The 16120-nt window shown below is 40.8% G+C and overlaps 1 protein-coding gene across 1 annotated transcript in view; it reads left to right on the forward strand.

Moving 5' to 3' along the window:
* LOC113940244 (ovostatin-like) overlaps positions 1–16120 on the forward strand; it is a 31495-nt gene that overhangs the window by 4792 nt on the left and 10583 nt on the right. The window contains exons 6-25 of the mRNA XM_027631394.1: positions 50–218; positions 1441–1525; positions 2169–2286; positions 2916–3036; positions 3265–3374; positions 4226–4384; positions 5108–5332; positions 5552–5609; positions 6612–6757; positions 7176–7319; positions 7977–8147; positions 8770–8893; positions 10234–10318; positions 11027–11255; positions 11782–11908; positions 13130–13251; positions 13920–13971; positions 14302–14385; positions 15362–15538; positions 16021–16102. Of these exons, the coding sequence (XP_027487195.1) occupies positions 50–218; positions 1441–1525; positions 2169–2286; positions 2916–3036; positions 3265–3374; positions 4226–4384; positions 5108–5332; positions 5552–5609; positions 6612–6757; positions 7176–7319; positions 7977–8147; positions 8770–8893; positions 10234–10318; positions 11027–11255; positions 11782–11908; positions 13130–13251; positions 13920–13971; positions 14302–14385; positions 15362–15538; positions 16021–16102 (2588 nt within the window). The remainder of the gene's footprint in view (positions 1–49; positions 219–1440; positions 1526–2168; positions 2287–2915; positions 3037–3264; positions 3375–4225; positions 4385–5107; positions 5333–5551; positions 5610–6611; positions 6758–7175; positions 7320–7976; positions 8148–8769; positions 8894–10233; positions 10319–11026; positions 11256–11781; positions 11909–13129; positions 13252–13919; positions 13972–14301; positions 14386–15361; positions 15539–16020; positions 16103–16120) is intronic.

A 16120-nucleotide genomic window follows, 5' to 3' on the forward strand; every position in this document is an offset into this window, starting at 1 on the left:
GAAACAGGATGATAAAGGCTTGGCTACATCTCTTTCTTCTCCTTTCCAGGATCCAGAGCAAAACAAGATCTTCCAGTGGTTGGAGGTAGCATCTAAGCACGGAATTGTCCAGCTCTCCTTTCCACTAATCTCAGAGCCTATTCTAGGGTCCTACGACATCACTGTGGAGACAAAGTCAGGTGAAAAAGAGTATCACTCCTTCAGAGTGGAGGAATATGGTAAGCAAAGGCTTACAAACTACCCTGTGCTAGCAATAAGGTTGACTCTACCTAAATCAGACAAGATGTACTAGTGCAGAGTTTAAGTCCTTTGAATTCTCCACCTCATACCTGGAAAAGAAAGACATGGAGAGAACTGGGTGGACAAAATGAAGGCAGAAGGGTATTTCATTTTCAAAAGAAATCTGAGAAAGGCAGTATTTGTCAGTGATTAAATTAGAAGTCTAATTCCTCTCTGGCCTTGGCACAAAGTTACTGTGTGACTCTGGGATCCACATCCTATCACTCAAGCCTTACACCCCCCATCTGTTCAGAGGCAAAATGAAAATCAGGCCTGTCCTCCTTTGTGGATGCCATCACTATATGAAGAGCACTCTGCAGTAGAAATCTGAAGATACCTATAAAACAGTTTACAGGACAGGTACCTGTTTGTTACTGGGGGAGGGTGGATAGCCAGTGGAAGTGCAAGATAGAAAGCAGGGGGTAGCGTGGGTGCCAAAGCCCTTATAGTGATCCTGGAATCGACTGTATCAGGGAGTTGCTAAAATCACTTTGATCTTACAAGTTTTCTCATCTTTCAGTGGCTGGTTTTCCTTAGTAGTCCCCAGAGAAATCTTGGACAACTCCCAGTTGTGTGGGTTTTTTGTAAGGGCGTTAAAGCAACTTTCCTGTTTACCCTCCAGAGTACTTTCACACCTTCCAGTGTCCTGTGCACAGGTGCACAAGAAAAGGGCCTTTTCTAGATATATTATCAGTATTGCTGGTGACCTGGGATAAAAAATAAGCTGAAGAGAGGCAGTGTCAGTGATCTTTAATATTCCACTCAATCTGTTGCATTTCTCCTTCACTGGGGCTGGATTACATAATAACTTTTGTTCTCCAGGGCTTAAGTAGTTTGAGACATCAGCATTACTCCCACCCTTTTCTTTAAGAAAAGAGATTAAAGTGATTTATCACAGTTTTTACTGTGTCTGTTATAATTATTAGTATGATTATTGTTTAATTTTAAAGAAGTTATTCCTCTTACCACTGAAGGTTATTTTTTCTACTATATTTTCTACTGTAATATTCTACAGTTCCTAGTTAAACTCTTCTTTGAACCATTTCCTCATCCTTGTTGGTGAAAATGTCTTTGGCAACAGTTTTTTTGCTGTCTTACACACACACACACCTGCCTGTGGCATGCAATTGCTGATTAGTCATATTCATATTGCATTCTCAGTGCTGCCAAAATTTAAAGTGACAACGGCTGGGCCAAAGAGGATTTCTTTCTTTGATGAAGAAGTCAGTGTGAACGTTTGTGCTTCGTAAGTATCTGAAAACAACACATTAGTGCACAACAAACTTGGGATAGAGGATAGTGTGCTGTCCTGGCAAACAGAGATTCTGCTGCCAATTCAGAGCATGAATTAGAGCAATTCCTTTAGTTATGACTTCTGTGATGTAAAATATGATAACTCTTCTCCTGCTACATAGCAGAATAAAAACTGAAAGGGTTTGTCTCTGTCTAAATCAAACATTACATCCTTGTTAGCTGTTGGTTTTTTATTAATACAGAAGAGTCTACCATTAAAATTGCTGGCTGTGACGCTGCCAAAGTGCAGGGTGCTATGAGCTAACAGGGTGAATAGGGATCTTTCTGCAATACGACCTGCTGTGTGCAGCAGGGAATGACATCCCAACCCTGAGTGCAGCACCACTTTCCAGCTTCGGACCTTGAAGAATGACTATGCAAAGACAACAGCAAAGCAGGCTTTTTTAACAAGATGTCAAAAACAACCTAAAAATAGTAGAAGAGACTTCTGCTAGGGCTAGGAGGTCATAATTCCCAGCTGACCTTTCTGTGGTCTGGGCAATCCTGAGGGGTTTAGAATTTGCACTGCTGTGCAATTTTTGCAGGTTTCATGCTAAATCCACATAATTGAATTCTTGTGTCTCTTCTTCTCCTAGGTACACTTATGGCCAACCAGTACAAGGGAAAGCCCAAATCAATGTGTGTCAGCAGCACTTTTATGGTCCACGGTGTGAACAAAACCAGAAGAAAACCTGTGAAGCTGTCACTGGATTGGTATGATACATGATAAGTCCGTTCTTTCCAGTCAGCTTTCCTACCTAACATGTAGCACAGTATTTGATGGCCTTATTCATTTCCAGGGGAACACCAGAGAGACAATCTCAGAGGTGTGTTTCTTCTCACCATCTCACAGGGAATGCTGAAAGACCATGAATGTATCTTTTACAAATGACTTCATCAGAAAACTTTGATTTTCCCCTCAGAAAGAGTCAATAGGAAGGAGAGCAACATGAAACTGTAAATTTGTGATCATTCCTAAAATATCAGAGCTGTATTCTTACCAAATCTAATCAGGAGACCTCTACTGGGAGTCTTTGAGGGTACTCAAACAAATTATTAATTTCTCCTCTAGTTTGGACTCAAAGTGCTGTGGTCATAGAAGGCAGGCATCATGCAAGATGGGTTTAAGAAGGAGCATGACCATAGAGAAGACTAGGGGGGATAAGGAGAGAAGTTTCCATGTGCTGGAGTAAATGGTACTGAAACAGTGATCTGAGAAGGGAGCTGGGGAGTGAGAAATGTAAGGCAGGAGGGGAGTTCTTCGGAGTCCCACTAATACAGATTTAGGAGCAATTTTCCAAACCTTGAGAAAAATGGTGTTTCCCCTTTTGCTGCTTTTTCAGCTGGGGAAGGATGGCTGCCTCAACACTGTCATCTCCATCAAAAAATTCCAGCTTTACCGCAGCTATGCCAGGATGTATGCCAGCCTCAACATAGAAAGCATCGTCACTGAAAATGGGACAGGTAACACCAAGTGCATATTGTGAGTAGCTGATTAAAGCTAATAAATGGAAATTCCTGAGAGGAATCCCCTGGATCACAATCTGTGTGGCAAATAATGAACAATCGTCATTTTCTTTGTGTAGCTCTCCCTCCTGAGCATTACCCCTCCATACAGCTTATCAAAAGGAATAGCTTTCTTCCCATGACTGATTTCTGTTTCCTCTTCTTTATACTGGGTGTGCCTCACAGGTATCCAGATGAAGGACCATGACTATGTTGCAGTCAACAATGAAAATGACGAAGTGCTGTACAGGAATATGGATTCCTATTACAAGAGGGGAATTCCTTACTATGGTGAAGTGAGTGCATAAGAGTGCATTTAGACCAAAACTCTCTGAGGTCCAGCATGATGATCTCCATGTTGCCCTATTTATGACTGTCCCCTAACTGTGCTGTCAGCTTCCCATGATAATGCCAGATAACAGGGACTTCATAGTTCCCTTGTTACATTAAATACTCCTTGAGAAAAAAATAAAATTATATCATACCTGGAGTGTTAGGGTCTCACTTCTACCATAGTCAAAGGATGCCTAAAAGGTAACTAAGTGAAAGGTCATATGACTGGGGAAGAGGAGTCTTCAAGAAAATGCTTCAGCAATAGTTATGCCTAAACTGATGGTAGAATTTACCCTGTGTTGCATCACACAATCCCTGGGATGTTTACTTAAAGAAGTAGAGGTACTGGAGCACATTCTGACTTCTTAGTGACCTACACATGAAGGATAAACTCAAGCACAAAAAGGAGGATGACCTGTACAGCATCATTCAGACATGCAATGGAGACAGTGGGTATGCACAGATGCATAGGAGCTGAAAGATGCTGCTGTGTTCCACAGGTTACCTGTGGCCATGAAGTCATCTGGTTACTTTATGTCTGTTAAACATTGTTCTCCAAAGAATATTCCTCCTCCCTCTGTAGCATATATTTTGTTCTACACTGACGGGAATTGCCTGTCTTTGCCTGTCACAGAACTGGTCCCTCAAAATATTGAGGAGTGTTTGCCTCTTCAGTACATTTCACTCTTGATTTCTACTCCCTGCAATTGTCCTCAGTGCTTGAGTGAGCATCCTCTAGTAAGCAGAGTATTTCTTTGTTGTTGTTAGGTTTGGGTTTTTTTCTGAATCCCTTGTTTGTTGGTTTTTTGTTCAGATCACCGTGACAAATATGAATGGTGAGCCTGCTGCCAACAAGACTGTCCTGCTGGAGCTCAATGAAGAATATCTGGCCAACTATACCACTAACAAAGATGGCACTGCTGCTTTTTCCATTGACACATCCAACCTCTTTGATCCCAGTTTTAAGCTGACAGTAAGTAAATACAAGCTACAGTCTAATTCATGAAGAAAATACTTTGTTGGAGAGAGGGATTAGAAGCAAAACCTGCAACCTGTGTGAAACTAATATGAGAAAACACCAGAAACTCCAGTGTCTGAGAAGAGGCTGTCTGCACCCCAGCCATGTTTTTGGGTTGTAGTGATCTTCAGCACCTCCCTGCTTTTCTCTCCCAATGGAAGCTCTTTCTGCCTTCATCTTCCTTCTCTTCATTCTCTGTGCTAGAGAACCTTCCTCAGAGACTGCACTGCCTTCTCCATCCAGCCTGGATGCATGCCAACATCTTTTTATAGCTGCTACCTGCTTCCCTGGATTTCTGCTCTCAGAAACTCATGCCTATTGCCATCACATGGTCTTCTTGTGTTGTCATGCCTTTGTTCTGGTATGATGGGAAGAGCTAAGAAAAAGCAAATTGTTTGAGAACAGTGCCATTATAATTCACAGTAAATCCTAGCAGTTCATTCAACTGGTCCCAAGCCTGAAAGAGTCTGAAATAACCTCCCTACTGCAATAGGCTGCTCTGCACTGATGAAGCACAAATTTTTCACACCAGCTCTTGCTCTTGGCTTAAACAGTCCCACAAAATCAGCTTGCCAACAGAGTACTTTAGAGGAAAGGTGTCTTTGCCTCTCACCTGCCTCGCTTTTTTTTTATTTTCCACACTGTCGATTTTCCATGTATGATTCTTCTATTTCACAGGTCAGACAGGCACCAGATGACTGTGCAGACTTTATCTGGGGGAGTCATAATGAGCCCCAAGCCTCATTCTTTGTCCGGCGTTTCTACTCACGGACCAACAGCTTTTTGAAAATTGAGCCAGTGCCAGAGAAGCTCACCTGTGGCCAGCAGCGAACAATCAACATTCACTACGTCCTGAACAGAGAGGGCTACAGCAATACTACGCACACAAACTTCTACTACATAGTGAGTGCTAATGTGACTCCCAAAACATCTCTTTTCTTTCACCTTCTCTTGAACACCATGTAAGGCAGAAATCTCCCAAACAGACAGTGGTTACAGACCATGGATCGACCTCAAGGCCTTTGAGGCTTCTCAGAATACCACTCAAAAACAATTATTTCATTGTGGAAAGGAGAAGGTGCTTTTGATCCAGTTTCATGAGATTTTTTTTTTTATGCCCAGGTGATGACAAAAGGAAAAATTTCTCTCAGTGGCCAGAAGCAAGTCAGCATTTCTGGTGGTAAGTTCTAGACCATATTACTACTCATACTTCAGAGCACCATTCTGAATACCAGAAGAAAGTAAGTTTTGTAAGAACTGATGAAAGCAAAGAACTGTAGCTAAATCAGGTACTAGTTCCTAAATCCCATAACCTGTTACCACACACAGTGTCATTTGCTTTTGCTGCAGCAACTAGCCAATCCCTATATCATAATCAAATTTATCTTGTTAATTAAAACATGAAAATTTTGTTGTGATCAAACACATAGGATGTAACATCCATCTGTTTTATTTCTTACCAAGGAGTATTTATGGTTTCATAGTTATTCTGTGACATCTTACTCTTCACCAATTAGAATAATAAAACTTTTTAAAGGGATATTTAGCAGTTAACTCTCAAAATTCATTGCACTTTCAGAAGTCTCCAAATACCCACAAATGGCAGTAATCCTATCCTTCATTCTTTCATTGTTTAAAATAACTTTTCTTGCAGAACCTGGCCTATTTCCAATCTTCAGGAGGTGGCTTAAGTAAGCCTCACTCCACATACAGGACTGGTTTCATACTTACCATCTTTGGTCTTAAGCTTAACTTCCTGTCCATGCACTAGTAGTTTTCATCCATGTAGATAAGAACTTCATATTTCTTAGCATTAAGAGAATTGTCCTTTAAATTAGGAGACTGGTCTCTTTTCTCTGGTGTAGGAAGTTCCAGGTTTGAGACTGAAAGGCAATATTGTGCTCTTCTCATAACAATCATGCATAGATTTCCATGTTCAACTTCTTTTCAGTTTAGACCCCTCTCTGCAAAGCACCTTGGTCTCAGAATCCCCTGTATCTGTTGTCTTGCTGATGGAAGCTGTTCCTCAGCCACTGAGAGATGAATCTTCCAATATCCAATTTCCCTGGGTTTTATAGGTGCTAGTAGGTTATGAAGAAATATGTGGTCCTTCCACCAAAGCTGAGGTTTGCGTAATCTCTTTTGCTGGCTTGTCTTCCTCTGGTCCATCTTCCTTCCACAGCTTCCAGAGGTATATTCTCCATCACACTGACTGTCACTGAGAAGCTTGCCCCCAGCGCCAGACTGCTGCTCTATACAGTGCATCCCCATGGAGAGATAGTGGCTGACAGCTCTTGGATACACACTGATGTATGCTTCAAAAACAAGGTGACAACCTTTGCTTTCTTATTAAGGGAGATATATATAGATATAGATATATATAGATATATATATAAGCTGCCTCTCTGCTAAGAGAGCAGTTAGGAAATTACTTCATGAAGAGCCCTGCACAAGGGATGGCCTTTAGGAATGGAAAAGGTGCAGATGGGGCTGGAATTGTGAGAAGCTGTCCCTGGAATTGACACATATGGTCAGACTTAGACAATAGAGTGGGGAGAGGGAGGTGGCTAGGGGATTACAGAGGTGGGGAATTTTTCCAAACAGGGATTCAGAAGGGCCATCTAGCGGTGGGAGCTTTGCTCCACGGGGAATAGAATGAGTGCTGTTGAAAAGTAAGATTTAGATCTATATATCAATCTGATTCTCCTGCTTTCCATGTAATTGTCTTGGATTTATTAATTTCCAGGTCCAGCTCAAGTTCTCTGAGAAGAAGAGTCTTCCAGGCTCTAAAGTTGGACTCCACCTTGAAGCTGCTGCCAACTCTTATTGTGCCCTGCGAGCAATTCAGAGTGTCCTTCATCAGTCTAGGCAAGAGTTTTCTGCTGAGAGTGTAAGCCACATCCACAGTCCTGTGTTCTTTTGAGCTAGGAACATCCAGAATAACATCCAGAGTTCCCACCTGTGATCTCTCTGCTGCTGACTGTATTTTTATTTATTTTTGCAAACATATTTATTTTTGCAAACAAAATATCTGTGATTAAAGAAATATCTAAGGCAGTTGTACATATCAAAGACAAAAATTGATAGCAGCACACTGCCTTTGGAAAGCATAACAGTGTAACACATATCCCAAGAATATGCCTAATGTAAATCCTTGACAGCATATTTCCTCACTGTGGAGTGATTATGTCAAAATTGAATTTTTATGGCTCAAATAGGCCTTGGGTCGAGAGCAAAAGTGGTAGATGTCATCCAGTATCATGTAAAACTCCAGTCTCCCCTTGGCTTAGCTAAAGAGTGTATCTCCATGCTTTTTGGCTCAAGTTCACTCCACAAAGCCATTTCAATTCAGAAGAAGGAGAGTACAGTCCAGTCCTTCTTGTGTATCACCAGCCAAATTGCTTATTCCTCTCTAGGTAGGCATCAGTAGGCAAGCACACCAAAATCAACAGGATTGCTCAGGGAACACCACAGGCTTAGAATATATGTGATTTTGCACCTGCCTGAGACCCTCCTTGTGTTTACACTCATCATTCTCATCTCCTAGGTGTACTACCAACTTCGTGTGAGGGATTTATATGGTTATTACTACAATGGGCTTAACCTTGAAGATGTCAAGCCAGAGGGGTGTACCCCAACCAAAACCATCTTTTTTGATGGCTTGTACTTTGAACCTGTGAATGTCAGTCGTGATGGTGATGTCTACAGTATTTTCAAGGTATGTGGTCTCTGTGGCTCTTTAAGTGGGAGGTGTTCCAGAAGAATTCGTGTACACTAGCATGCAGCTTTCTCAGGTTCTTACTGCTAAGAGAAGGCAGCTGATGCCTGAAACTGCCTAAGGTCTCCAATCACCCAGTTTCTGCTTTCTTATCCACATCATTTACTCAGGAGGACTGAAAATCACTACTGGATACATTCACTGGGATCCTGCCTATGCTTCTTAGTAGACATGTCTTAGTAGACATTTCCTAAGCAGGACCATGGCCTTGGCTCATGACTTCAGACATTCCTTGTAAAGATTTTTGTCCCTGATTCAGGCCACTTGGTTCCTGATATGCTTGATTCCACCTCCCACTGGTCCCATGGCCTAGGACATAAGGCTAATATTAGACCAATTATTACTGCTCTTCACAGAACACAAGGTGTCATTGCTCCATAAAAAATGCACAGAAGGTTGGGGAGGTAGAGTTATGACATTCAGGGCTGAAAGGATGGGATGGGATGGGGTGGGATGGAATGGGATGGGATGAGGGAGGAGGCAGATAAGGTAAGGTAACCAGTGATATGCACTGGTAGCTAGTGTGTGCCCCGAGTGACTTGACAGATTCTTTCACATTCAGGGTATGGGTCTGAAAGTCTTCACCAACTCTGCGCTACGGAAGCCAGTTCTGTGCAGTGAAGAAAAATTAGATGTGGAAGATTACCCTCACCTTTATGGTGCCCACGCCAATGCCAAGGTCTCAGGTAAAAGAAAGTTAATTCCATATCTTCACTCTCAGCCTACTTGGTCTTCAAAACTGTTGCCTGTATAAAATAACAGCCAGTATGCTGGGGGGTTTTTTTTGGGGAAAAAGTCTATGCGTTCCAGTTTGCATTTAGTAATCTCTTTCTGACAGTCCTTGCAGTAGAGTCAATTCTCTCTCGCTTAAGTGCACAGCGGATGTAGAAAAGACATGGAGTACTGGCATGCTACTTCTTTCATAAACTGATATTAGTTTTCCAGGGTTTTTCAGGTCAGAAACTTTCATCAAATCATAATTCAATTATGTATTTAAAACAAAATGTCAATTCAGAAACATAATGGCAATTCCCAATGTCAAGACTTCACACAGCACATAGCCTCCAAAGCCTTTATAGGACAGCAAGAATTATGATTATCTTTCTTCAAGTCAGAGTGCTCAGCAAAAGAGCAAAAGTAGCAAAATAGGTTGCTACAGGTGAAAGTATTACTCAATGCTAGGAAAAAGTTCTTCCTCATGAGCATTGTGGTTCACTAGAAGGTGTTCTCCAGGAGGTTCCGGAGTCTCCATCACTGCTAATCTTAAAAACTGAGCTGGACAAGGCCCTTAAGCAACCTGATCTGACTTTGAAGCTAGTCCTGCTTCAAGAAAATTGGACTAGAAAACTACAGGGATTGTTCCCAACCTAGATTGCGTTCAATGAGTCTGTGGTTCTGTGATTCTAGGTCCAGCAGAATGAGAAAGTATTGTTATTTCCATGATACAGCTATGAAAACTGAGGTACCTCCATACTAAATTAGTTTTCAGGCATCACAAGTGAGTCCATAGAAAACTGGAGAGATGACCTTTGTTCCTAAAATCAGACCTGTAGTACGATTATAAGAACAAAAGTAGTTTTCCAATGGACTTGATAGTCAGCTCCAGTTTTAACTACTGAATGGAGTAAAAATTAATAAGTTTTCAGGAAGGTTTTTAAAGCATTCTAAACTTTGGTGGCAATATTGGCCACTGTTGCCCATTTGCAAATCAGAGAGCTACTGGTAGAGGATGCCTTTCTAATTGGATGATGAGACCTTTCAGTACAAAATGAAGTGAAATGTCTTGTGAAATAGCTAATTTTTCTAGGTTTTTTCCCATGGGAAAAGAGAATAATTAAGAAATTGTTGCTTCCCGTACCCTTGATCTGTTAGAATTTTCCTTTTTTTGGTGGGAAGAAGAAAGAAAAAAAGCTCAAACAGAATACTTGGTGTTCATTTTTATGGTGTCAAGCATGTCTGACCAAAGTTTAGATTCTTGTGTTCTGACCTCTCTAATATTATACTTTAACCATAGACCCACTTCTAGATGAGTCAAGGATTGTTGGGGGTAGTGTTAGCATTGTTCGGAAATTCTTCCCTGAGACCTGGATTTGGGATCTGGTTCACACTGAGTGAGTATGTTCATCTTCACTGCTTTCCTCCTGTGTGAATTTTTGAGTTGATTCATGTAGCTAAAATGGATTCTGTGAAGAAACCATGGAACATATGCTTGCTTTGTAGATGTGCATCTACTTTTCCCATGTTGGTCAATGACCCCCGAACTCCCAACCTTGTACACAGTGACAAACCTACTTGAACTGTGAATGACAAATATTCTGTGCTCTGTCCCCCGTCTTTCTGTTGGGGAGAAATAAGGCTGAAGAGTAACATAAAAGTGTTTTTTAAGGAGAGAGCAGGAGAGAACCTTGTTATTTTTCGACCAATTTTTAATTCAGCAGCAGAAAACTCGGGTTATTTTGTTTTTCTTTCAGGCAATCACAGCATCTGGAATGAGAATATCTCCATCTTAACTGCCTACAGGCACTTGTCTAGAACATTAAATTTATTGGCTCCAATCTGTGTGTTTGGGCATTCTGGTTTTTCAAAAAATGATATTTCTAAATTTAAAAAGTTGAGTATTTGAGTGCTTTTTAACATGTAGTTCACCAGCACCTTGATCTTTACTTCAAGAATTATAATTTTTTAAAAAATTTGGAGAAGTATCTTGCAGAAAGTGAGATGAAAATCGAAGTACTGACTCCAGTAGAAAGTCTATTCTATAATTTGTCTTGAAAAATTCCTAAGCTTATTGCCCATTCCATTCTTTTTATTCTCTTCAGTTCTAGAGGAGAGGTCAATGCCATTTACACCATTCCTGACACCATCACAGAATGGAAAGCCAGCGCTTTCTGTGTGCAGGATGATGCTGGATTCGGCATCACCTCACCTGTTTCACTGACAGCATTCCAACCATTCTTTGTGGATCTCACCTTGCCATACTCTGTCATTCGAGGGGAAAAATTTAATTTAATAGCCAACGTCTTCAACTACCTCAACAAGTGTGTCCAGGTATATCAAGTTCCTTTTTACTTCCTATATGTTTTGCCTGTTTCCCAGAGATCCCAGAATTCCCCTGCATAATACACCAGAAATGCAGAAGTGTTTAACTTCCACTATATCCTCTGCCCGGTCCGTTCCCTCTGTGGCTGGTCCATGGATGATAAGAACTTGCTCTTTATCCCTACATAACTTAGCTCTTCTTTTTGCTCTTGAAGGAGGAACTTGAGCAGAGGGTATGGACATGTACTTGCAAAACACAATAAATACTGAGTTATGCAACAGTCTCTCAATAAGGCAACTCAGCTGATGAGCACAGACACCTTATTGTACTTCTGTCAAAAACAGACCCTGACAGCAGGCAGAAAAGAGATGGATTTGCCACTTCCTCAGAAAAATGTCTCATCCCTCTGTTCTGGTACAATCTCGCAGATGCAGATGACAAATAACTTCTTCAGCAAGTTTCCCTTGCTTTGCAGCCTAAATTTAAGGGCAGTTGATTTCATTTGTAATCTTGCTCCTTCTTTCTTTGTCTCAGATCAGTGCCATACTAGCAAAGTCGAGTGACTACAAGGCAGAAATCCTTTCACCAGAGGGTAACACAGCAAGGGTGTGTGCCAATGAAAGAAAAACCTATATTTGGGCTATTAGTCCCCACAAACTCGGTAAGATTGTCTTTTCATCACCTTGACTTGTCCCTGTTTGATCTTTCTACTTCCACCCTTTAATGTAGCATCAATAATCCACAAGCAGGCTTTTCTGGACAACTCCTTTGCAAATTTAGTACTGTACTTCTGCTAAAGCTTCCTTGGATGCACTGAATGAGCAATGAATTGTTCCGGTATTTTCTCTTTTCTGATTTTTGGTTAGTCCATTTCCTGCTCATTTTGGGACAAACTCTTCACTTGCCAGATGTATGAAACACTGACAGTTTTTCATGTGCGTATGATCTTTCACCTAACAGTTTTGTATCTAACCAAATGTATTCAGTAAGAATATAATCTGCTAATAATTTTGGATTGGATTCTCAATGGGCAAAGAAGAAATTGCTCTTATCCAATTCTACAGCTGTGTTACTTCACACTGCCTAAAAGTCAACATTGCCTTTTTTTAAAAAGCAGTTACAATTACTTGCATGTATAAGTGCTCCAAGAGATGAAATACAAATAAACTTTTAATTAGCAAAGGTTTTCTCAAAATGAACCACAGATGGACCTTTTCTTGAAAAGATTGTTTCTGAAACCCTGTATGACTGAATTATTTCAAACTCACTGAGAAAGTTGCGAAGTTACAGGGAGATGAAAACTGGATATGCATAATAATACTGCAGAACTGAAAAAAAGAAGGCTGCTGTCTCACCGTGATAACTCATAATAACACATTTTGCTCCAAGTAAAAAGCTCCTTTGGATTTCCAGTATGCAATGATAGCAGGGGTGAGAGAGCAATTCTGCAACTTCAGGGTTGGTCCTCAGTGCTGCTGCAGCACTGAGGCTGCTCCTCAGTGTTGTCCCTCGGTTAATCAATTCCATCTGAAGGAAAGAGGCACAACTAAAGCAGAACAGAGCTATAACCAAATTACTGCAACATTACTCTAGGCCAGAAAAAGCTCAGCAAAAGGCTAAGAAGAGGTGGAAACTAGTAGTGAGAACTGTCAATTTTTTTGGCCAGGATCACCCCTATTTTTTAACTCATACTATGGCCCAGTGGACTATGCCACTAGTGGACAGATACGGAGTCTTCATGCACTTTGTTTCTGCTGAACTGTCTTTAAAGAAAATACATTTCTCAGTGGTTCATCAGCCTAGAAAAGACAGTGAAAACCAGGGGTAACTGTAGACATTTGAAGATAACTTCCTTTTCTTGCGCTGGTGCGTGGCTTTCCAGGTGAAGTGAAATTTGTGATTACGGCTGAGGCCAAACTGAATACCAGAGGTACTGAAAACAGCACATCTTCAGAAGAGGAAACAATTTACAGGGACACTTTGATTCAAACCCTTCTTGTTGAGGTATGGTAGGAGATCTGCATGTGCTTTCTGCCTCATGGAAACTGTTATCTATAGCTGTGGACTAGAAGCAGTCAGCTAGTGTAAGGAGGCAAGGCATCTGATGCAGATGGAGCTGTGTACAATAGGGTTCTCCTTATGAAAATGAGACTAAAAAAATCACAGTGGTAAGTGTCATCCACTGTCCTCCTTCCACTGTCTCCTTCTTGGGAACATGAGTGCACATACTCTGACAACCCATGGATGTCAGTAGAGATGTTGCCGGAAGGGAGGAGATTCCATACCTGCTTTTAAGTACCTTTAACCTATGGCTTACAAACTAGGGAGGGAGTTGGAGGGAAGACATAATAGGAAAAGGATCTATCTTGATCATCGTAAAGCAACAGCTACATACAATTAGTTGGACAGAGTCTCTCTCAGAGGCTGGAAATGCCTATTTTATAACTGCTTTTTAAGAAGGAAGGTGCTCTGGACAGGATGTTGGATAAGAGAGAGAGAGAGTCATGGACCAAGAGATAGTGTAGTGGAGATAGGGTAGGACTGGGTACAAGAGGTGCACTGTTTGGATAGTCACATTTGCATATTGATTCACATCCTTGAATTGTTGTGGTTTCATGGTAATTTTCTACACTTTCCTTCCTCTTCCTGACCACTTCCCTGCAATCAAACAGCCTGAAGGTGTTAAAAAGGAGTTGACTCAGAGCTCCCTCATCTGTGCAAAAGGTAAGGCAAGTTCATTCATTCGTTCAGTTATTCATTTATTCATTCATTCATTCATTGCAGTGAGTCAGTGGAACTACTTCACTGTCTTGGAGATCTTGTCTCACAAAGCCAGAGACCCTTCCAGGAGAGGAAAGAGGTTCTCAGGGTCATGGTGCTAGGCTAAAATTCAGGGTTTTCAGAGATACTTTTGACTCTTCGGGCAAGTCTCTGTGGCATTTTCTTTACCAAGACTGCAGATTCTAAAAGCCATTGTAGTTATGCTTAGAAAGTGAAGACTTCTGGAAAAAAACCATGGGTTTAACAATTCTTGTTGTTACCTTTTCTCATCAGGCATAAAGATTTCTGAACCAGTGCCTCTCAGCTTGCCGAGAAACCTGGTGCAGGGATCAGCCAGAGCTTATTTTTCTGTCGTTGGTAAGTTTAGTCCTAAGAATAAAAGTGAATGGCACTCCTCTTGTGCTGCACGAAGTGCTATCATGTATATATATGTAAACTTAATGTAAAGTTGAGGAAGTAATTAATCTTGATTTCAGAGTATAAGTTTTCTTCTTTGCAAAATGGAAGTGAGAGGCAAAAGTTGCTCAAAGTCCTCTCATATCAAGAGAAGACAAAATAGTCCAATTATTTCAACTTATATTGCATTTCAGATTATACTGCTTTAGCATATCCTGTTCTGTAGAGTAAAACAGCTAATTCAGCTGAAAAGCAACATAAGGCAGACTTCTTTGAAAAAAATTATCTTGATTTCTTGGAAAGAAGGCTTCAGAACTTTGCTGACTGCATAATTTCAAATTTATAATTTTGCATAATGAAAAACATTTGTAAGTCAATAAGCTCCCATAAAATAAAAGTTTCAGATCCCAATCAAATCTACTTATCTGAAAGTCATTATTAAGACTTGAGAGTTCTCTTCAGTGAATTTTTTCTGAGGTTCTGAATTCAGATTGTTTTCTAAATACAATTTACAATTGTTTTTCATACCTGTGTCTGTGTGAGACATGCTGATAATGTGCAATATAGCCTCTGTAGCCCATCAGCATCTTACCCACACAGCATTCTCACATGTACATGAAAACACAGGAAGCAGGTTGTAAAGGGCAGGGAAAACTAACCCTTTTAAGGATTCATAACTGTTTCTCAGAAGCCATACCAGCCAGTATTCATGCTCATTCTTTTTCTCTCAAATTCTCAGTTTCTTCCAGATGTCCAGCATTCAGACAAGACATAAAAAATGGGGCATTATAATGCTTTTCTTCTATGTTGTGTCTTTGGTTACTGTGATTACTCTATATTAGTCACTGCTCTTGGATTCATGGTAATATAAAGCAATGTATAATGATATGCAATAAAAGCAAGTTTGAGGTGACTTCTTATATCTTTCATTCTTCAGGAGACATTTTGGGTACAGCCTTGAGGAACTTAGATAACCTTCTCCATATGCCTTATGGCTGCGGAGAACAGAACATGGCCTTGTTCACACCCAACATCTATGCCCTGGATTATCTGAATAAGACTGAGCAGCTGACTGAAGAGATTAGAGTCAGGGGTACTGGATATTTATCCACAGGTGAGAGGTTCTCAAATTCTTCCATCTTATTCCCCAGGAAAGTGGTCACAACATCAAGCCTGACAGAGTTTAAGAAACGTTTAGACAACAGTCTCAGGCACGTGGTGTGATTCTTGGGGAAGTCCTGTGCAGGGCCAGGAGTTGGACTCGATGACCCTTGTGGGTCCCTTTCAATTCAGAATATTCTGAGTGAATTAATACTGTGATTGTGTGTACTGAGCTCTTAAGCTCTATGTGGTGAGCACCAATCTCTGAATTCTAGCACCCTGTTTATTGCATAGGATCAGGCAATGAAAGCAACCCAAAACAACATGTCATTCTTCCAGGAGTAAAAGCAGCTAGAATTCATAGTGATTGGCTATATTCAGCAGACATACATTACTTGATATTAAATCCAAAAGTCTTACTGCTTCATTTGAACAAGCAGCAGAGTTAGTCCTTTTCTGTGATTAGAAAATGTGTCTTCTTTATTATGTTTTCAGGTTACCAAAAACAGCTGTCATACAAACACCAGGATGGATCCTACAGCTCCTTTGGGAGACGAGATAGGGAAGGGAATGTATGGTAAGTGATGATAACTTC

Source organism: Corapipo altera, unplaced genomic scaffold (genome assembly GCF_003945725.1).
Source record: "Corapipo altera isolate COAL_440 unplaced genomic scaffold, ASM394572v1 0, whole genome shotgun sequence".
In the NCBI taxonomy this organism is placed as follows: Eukaryota; Metazoa; Chordata; class Aves; order Passeriformes; family Pipridae; genus Corapipo; species Corapipo altera.